This window comes from Esox lucius, chromosome 3 (genome assembly GCF_011004845.1).
Source record: "Esox lucius isolate fEsoLuc1 chromosome 3, fEsoLuc1.pri, whole genome shotgun sequence".
NCBI lineage: Eukaryota > Metazoa > Chordata > Actinopteri > Esociformes > Esocidae > Esox > Esox lucius.
This window is the reverse complement of record NC_047571.1, coordinates 17991252-17998560: the sequence shown is the minus strand read 5'-3', so window position 1 is coordinate 17998560 and position 7309 is coordinate 17991252. Positions and strand designations below refer to the sequence as shown.

Here is a 7309-nt window from a genome sequence, read left to right as displayed (position 1 = left end):
TTTGGCATAGTTGTTCAGTGGGTTGTCTTATTGCAATTTAATGCATATGGCCAGGGTTTTTTTGACAGATATGAGACCATATACCACAGGTACCTTTTTAGGTAAGTGATTTTCAGTTGACTTACCTAAAAAGGTACCTGTGTTATATGGTCTCATACCTGTCATATACAGTCTCATATGATCATTCAGAGGACATAGTATAAGTTAAATTAAACAAATGAATGGAGCTGCTGGTCAAAGTAGAGCTTTTATTAACAAAAAACACAACACACAAATGTTCTCAAGAAAGATGGACCGACAAAAGGAGGGCCTTGACAAACCAGAAACAGGTCCATAAAAACAGGAATGGGGGAATTATTATTTCTATGTCTCGTTCAGGATGTCTGCAATCTTAGGGAAGCCGGCATTGTTGAGGGCTGTGATCAGGCTCTCCACTGTGGCCTGGGTCCCCTCACGGTCCTGCCAGGCCACCAGGAGCAGCTTGGCCTGCATGTCCACGTCCTCGCTGTCTGTCTCAATCTCCCGGATCTCTGCTGCCTTGATCTCCAGCTGACTGGCCAGGGTCTTCCACTGGGCCCCCAGCTTGGCTGCTATTTCATCCATCTGCTGGTTGGACACCACCTTGGTCTGCATGCTTGGACCTGGAGGCGCACGAAAGTATGGAATTCAGTCGCCGAATGTTTGTCTTTTGTCAGATTTCAAATATTAACAGTTCCTTGTACATTTGGAAAACATAGAATCTAGAACTATTACACTAGATCGATGAAGTTAAAACTCACTGTCGTTGCTCTCTTTGAGAAGGGTGTCCCCATTGTCTTCGTCGTCTTCCTCTCCTGTCTTTATTTCCTCTGACGGAAGGTCCTTCTGTGATGACAGGGTAAAGAAAACAAAAGAGATCGATGTGGAGATACGGTGAGCCCTATGCCATGGCTAAAGTCATTGTTTACCAGGCGCCCGTGGGCCGATCCCATTCAGACCCCTCACCGGCAGCTCCTTGGCCAGTTTGATGACCATGCTCTCCAGGTAGTCAGCCAGGCTCTTGAACTGCTGGTTGGTAGGCTGGAAGAAATGAGGACTCCTCCTGGACAGCAGACGCAAGGCTCGCCAGCCGTAGTTCGAGTTACGCACCACCCTGCACGAGTCAGGTGGTGGAGTATATTGCATCAGAACACCGTTTAGATGGAAGAATCTTTCTGTAGACCATTAATAAAGTCTTAGGACATTAGACAATCATTTGTTCCAATAAACACTATACACATACTTGTATTCATCTTCCACCATGTTGGCTGGGTCAGCCTGTTCTATAGCCTCTTCAAAGAACTCTTCCAGTGAAGGCATGAACTCCCTGTGGACGAGACAAATTGCCCCAAAAGGGTCTTACACTGCAACACTGTTTGCTAATAATTTCAATATGACTTGTTTCATTGCCGTTTCGTTAAGTGACATCAACAGGAGGGTTGTACATAATGTATTTTGCAAATGGATCACCTCTGAACATCAGAGTATCAAAGCCAATTACTTATTTTCAAAATGTAGCTTTAGTTGCGTGGGTTCTGGCACCAATCAGACTGAACCCCTCAATTCAGTTTAGCAGTTTTTATGTGGAAAATAAACTACGGACCACGGGCGTTCGGAAATTATGTTTCAGAACTAGGTGAACAGCTAAATGCAAGTTCTACTAGAAAAGCCTTGCAGCTATGGTAGGTCGCCAGCTGCAGTGTTGATGCATTATGTAATACCCCTCACCTGCTCTCTGACTGACAAGCCGCCATGTTGTCGTGGTTCAGATTCCAAAGTCTTGTCAGTTCATCACTGAAAACCAACAAATTAAAGCAAGACCAGAGTTAATGCAAATGCAGCTGACTGATTGTTCAACTGTCATTTAATGTCACAACATGGGCAGCTCCTTGAACCGAGTGTGCAGCGCGTTTCGTGGTAATGTGTACCACAGCAGATTGTTCTTCGCCTTATTGGAGTCCACTTGGCTTGTGAAACCTGGTTTGTGGAGCCTGCCTCGTTCTACAATCGCTAGACGGGGCCACCGGCTGGTCTAATAAGTCCCTACACCCTTGATCATTTTTAGAGGCAGTGGAGGGGTGAGGGTGGACAGTAAGGTGAAGGGGTTTATTTGGGATTCGGCATCGTTTGCATTCCAACTAACAAAAAAGTTACATATAATAATAATATATCTGCCATCGCCTCCCACCTATGGCTTTGGTGAAGACATGACATGTTCCAGTTATAACTGCCATTTAGAGGACAGGTTAGGACTGCTACTTACTTTCCCATGAAGACCTTTCTGTCAGGGCCTTTACCCAGGAAGTCTTCTGGAGCTTGTCTTTTCCTCGTGGGTCTCTTGGGTTTATCATCTACTGGTCTGAGGGGTTTATCATCACATTTTAGATTTGGACTTCTGACTGTTAATAAATACAAAATAATGGATTCACTTTATGAATTTTGACATACCGGTCCTTCACAAAACTTGGACATCCCTCGTTTTTCCATGAGTTCCAGTTCTCTTCTGTGTTCAGGACATGCTGTCAAAATGAGAGGAATTGTCACCTCAGCTTGTAATAAAGTGGGCTGCGTTAAAAGTCCGGAATACCAACATTTCAGACTAATCTTACCTCGACCATGGTGGCAAACTTGTCTCCATCAGGTGGGATCTCTCTGAGAAGCTACATGATGACAGGTTAGAACAACATTCCCAATAATGAGCTGTACATTTTATGGACTATAGAGACAGAAAACCCACACACCTGGTAGACCAGTTTGGTAGTCTCCTCCATCCAAGAACACTGGTCATCATTTAGGACACAACTGGAGCTGTAGCAACAAGAGATACTTCAATAAGAGGACAAACAGCAGTCAAATGCTCATTACCGATCTCAACCATTACGTCTTCTCATGCTATACAGACAACATTTCGTACAACCTCACAGAGGTTATGGTGGTACAAGGCAGGGTCATCCTTTTAGGCCATCTCACCTTTTGAACTTGACTTGTCCCTTGAGGTACTGGAACAGAATAAGGTACTGCAGGAGAATGTGTCGTCTGAAGTTACTGTCACTGAGCTGCAGGTCCATTAGCTAGATTGTGAAAACAGGCTGTCAGCATGTGAGCGAGTGCAAGACAAGGCCCAAACCCGACAAATAATGATTTGTTATTTGGGATGCAAGGTGATGTACACCACCCCACTGCTACGTCCAGTTGTTCTGTACATCCCCATTGCCATGCTGTCAGTCTCAACCATGCACACATACATGTAACACTATTCTTAATTGATTGGGAGGATGACAAATGTAACCTTCTCGCTGGTGAGGAACTTGGCAAAGTAGACATGCTCTCCTCCTGCTGTTCTCAGCTCCTCCAGCTTCCTCTTTGAAGCCTGCATGTCATCCAGCTTGAAGCTCTTAAACACTGCCAAGGTCTCATCCGAATACTAAAGACAAGTAGCCACAACATTTTTGTTAAAGACGCACTCCGGGGCTTGTGTAAAATGTCAGACATTCTGTTTTTTTTGTGTGCTTCCTCATTCAATTCTGTCATCCATTTTGTTTATTTAATTTTCCCAATTTCATCATATCCAGTTTAATCTACGGCCCAATCACATCACGGTGACATCACGAGCTGATGATTCCGGGAACCTACTAAACATTTGTGCCAATCTATTCTGCTTTTCTCCCCGACACTGGCAGCACATAGGAGAGCCTTACAGGTGCTCAGGTCTCCTGAAGAATTGGGTAGTATGGGAGGAAATAAGGCAAGCCTTTGCTGACAACGTATACCCCTCCCCAGGTGATGCTGGCCTAATTTCCCCAGTCCATCACCTAACAGCACTGTCCAGGTTCAAACCTAGACAGTGGTGATCAGCTTGGTTATGCGAAAAAGCCCCTTACACCAACTTGGAGGCCTGTAAGTAGAAGACAGATAAAACATGGCTGAAAACGTTTTGTGGGTGGGAAAAGATGGGCAGAAGTGTCACCTTAAGGAACGTCATCCAGGAGAACTTGTCATAACACTGAACAGGGTTTCTGAAGTAGTCCTGCAGGGTCCAGAACTTTCTGTACAGGTTGTAGTCAATGGGGATGGAACTACGAACAAACAGAGCAACGTCATAGGAGGAAACTGGTTTTAGTAAGCGGCCCAAAAGAAGTGTCCGCGTAAGGCTCAGTGTAAAAGCCATGTTCACGAAGAGCCACTGATGATTCCAAGCACTGACTGATAAAACAAGGACTTATTACACACCATGGTGCAGGTACACCGGGTTCCTCATCTCCCATCTCACCCTCTTCCACCTCCATCCCATCTTCTTTCTCCTCTGCCGGCTGTAGAATATAACACAGGAAACAGACAGAGAATGAGTGCAAAGGGTTAATATAATTCAACAGCTCACACACTATACAATATCTGTAAACCTTAGAATAAAGCCTTACCCTTTGGCCCAGGGTGCTCTCCTGCTCATTTTTGTTGAACACTGTGATGTTATCCAGATTAAACTGGCTCTGCAGGTTCAGACCTGACACACATAGAAACACAGATGGTCACAGATCTACTTTCATCACTTATCATGAACCACGTTAGCTCCTGTTGTGACAGACTGATTTAATCCTCTAACCAGATTTCTCAGACAGCGGGAAGAGACGAGCAAGGAACAGCTGGATGCGCCCACAGAAGACCGTGTTCTGAGACTTGGACAACCTCCTCAGAAGATCTGCAGGGTCAAATCAAGTTTAATAATGAAATGCCTGCATAGATCAAGGCACCAACAAACAAACAACTAGATCCTCACCATTACACATCCTTAACAGGTAGTTCTTCCCAGCAGTGTAGAAGGAGTTCTAAAAGGCAGAGGAGAAAATCCTATTGCTGTTGTTCCCTCAATAATCAGCGGAAATATGATATATTCTATTCTTTCTAAGGAAATCATCACCAAGTAACACTACAAAAGTTACAGAAACAAACTGAGGTACTCACAGACTTCCAAGTGGAAACATTCTCTTCAACAAACGAGAATATTTTATCACACTGGTCCAGAGGAAGACAGTCCAGAACATCTCCCAACAGTAAGAAAGGAGTGGTGGCAGAACAGAGACCTGAATCGACAAGTGAATTTACTATTCAATTACTCAGTAATGTGCTGATGGCATGTAGCTATGTTAATGAAAAAATATGGAGCTAGAACAGAATATATCCAGCAATGTTCTGAAGTGAGGTTAAGCCTCACTGAGCCTGCTGCTAACCTTCAGTGACTCCATCAATGCTGAGATAGATCAGAGCGAGGTACTCATCAACGAGTGCTTTCTTTTCCACCTGTAAAAGTGAAGGAAGAAAAGTGAAAATGTTCTCGACAGCTATAAAACTTTCACAATTGTTACAATGACAATGTATATTTTTACACACACACAACTTACAATCTGCTCCTCCAGGACTTGCCTCAGAGCTTGGTCAAGAGTGGTCTTCTTCTCTGTCTCACTGTAGAGGGACATAAAGGCAGACGTTCATGGTGAGGACAAAACAGACATGCCTAGATATAATTGAGCTATCTAGTTATGTATTAACTTAACCTACTTTCCAGTGATCTGGTTGAAAGCATTTATCAGAGGTTTGCTGGTTTTGTTGTCCAAAGCACTTCTTGTTGAGGCCTAGATTAGGGTTATAACAATGTCAACAACAAAGGATAATGTTAGCCGAGTATCTACGTTATAGTTCTCTTTAGCCGATTAAACTCAATTACAACGAAACATTTACTAAAAAACTATCATGTGTGTATGAGTATGCGTATTTAATGCGTAGAGACATTTTTAATAAAACAATGAATTGCATTTGACGCCGTTATTTCAGTCAACCAACACTAATCGCAGCTTAAATAAAGCGTAATAATACTACTGTACACATAGCAATTATGCTAATATTTTCTAGCTTGCTACCAAGCTATACAGCTAGCCAGCTAACGTTGAGCTACTAAATCATGCTGGCTTGCAAAGTTATTGCAAGCTTTTCTACCAAAACGTAGTTAGTGAAATGTTCGATCAAGCATAGTAAATACTCTGAAATCATATATAAATATTTTTCGTACTGTAAATGCATCTTTTGCATCGTTGAAGTTGAATAAGACCGATGGAGACATTACTTCTTCACCTAAGGCTTGTGAGCAACATTGAAAAGCACTTCCGGGTCAGGGAATCTTTGGATATTTCAAAATACAAGCCGCCGAAGTGCAGAAAAGTGTCATAAAACTATATTCATGATTCATGACAAATAGCTGTCTCATCATTGACAATTAATCCTATTTCTTCATATTTAAGTATATGTGCATAAAAAGTGGGTTTTAAAACATGTTCCAAGGTCAAATACATGATGCCAATGTAAATCACTGTATACGGAATATATATTGCCTCACAAGGAGGCAATATTGCCTCATGTCCTGCAGTAAATGTGAAATACTGTACAGTGTGTAGAGTCAGAACATGGTGTCAAATCGTGGGCTGCTCTGTAATACTAAGTTTTGCAGTTTTTTTACTCTCCCCAAACAGTTGCCCAAAATGGAAGTCACTGAATATGAAATATATATTCCCTCATAGTGGAAAAACAAGCATTTCTGTAACATGCAGTGAATGTATTGTCGGAAATACTGTGTTTAGTATTTCATCTAGTGTGTGTGTGTTTTTAGTCTAAATATGGTGTCAAATTATGGGCCACTGTGTTCTACATCCAGCAACACTATATTGTCCATTGCCTCCTTAGCCCCCAATGTTAAAAAAATTTGTCATTCAGAAGAATAGCCTCACTCTTACTCAAATTTTCCACACATCCAGACACTTCCAAATTGTGTCACATGCTGTAACATACTGGGCACTGAACTGCTAGGATTTAACAGTGTTAATAGACGAGATTACGCCTTTTTTGTAATCAGATTTAACAAAAATGTAACTCCTGTGCTTCTATGATGCTATATATGTAAAGTTCAAATCCTGAAGAGGGTGAGTTTTTTGTTGAAAACAAACGTTTTTTCCTAATAAAAACAACTCCTTTCCTAGAACAATTGTACACACATCCTCCTGATGCGATGCTGCCATTTACCTTCATGGACTAGTGGACTCTGACACACTCAGGACAATTAAATAGTTGTTTTCCATAGGAATTATTAGGATGATTAGGTTAATTTGATATCATTTATTTTCTTCAACAATGTATATTTATGTGTGTAATATTTAACTAGAATTATAATTAAACTGAACACACTTTTTGTTACAAAAGAATCCTGGATCATCAAACTCCAAACATTCAAAGTTTCCAGATGTCCTTT

At 41.9% G+C, this 7309-nt stretch overlaps 1 protein-coding gene across 1 annotated transcript; it reads right to left on the bottom strand.

Moving 5' to 3' along the window:
• Window positions 1-228: 228 nt before the first annotated feature.
• Window positions 229-6170, bottom strand: thoc1 (THO complex 1). Its single transcript, XM_010886436.3, has 21 exons — window positions 6080-6170; window positions 5572-5645; window positions 5415-5475; window positions 5244-5313; window positions 4978-5096; window positions 4793-4841; window positions 4619-4714; window positions 4437-4519; window positions 4249-4328; window positions 3986-4094; window positions 3308-3442; window positions 2989-3089; window positions 2760-2826; window positions 2628-2678; window positions 2467-2537; window positions 2282-2377; window positions 1747-1812; window positions 1262-1345; window positions 985-1132; window positions 780-864; window positions 229-641 (listed from the first exon to the last, which is right to left on the bottom strand). The coding sequence occupies exons 1-21, from the start codon at window positions 6128-6130 to the stop codon at window positions 364-366; spliced, it is 1974 nt and encodes a 657-aa protein (XP_010884738.1). The 5' UTR covers window positions 6131-6170; the 3' UTR covers window positions 229-363.
• Window positions 6171-7309: the final 1139 nt, after the last annotated feature.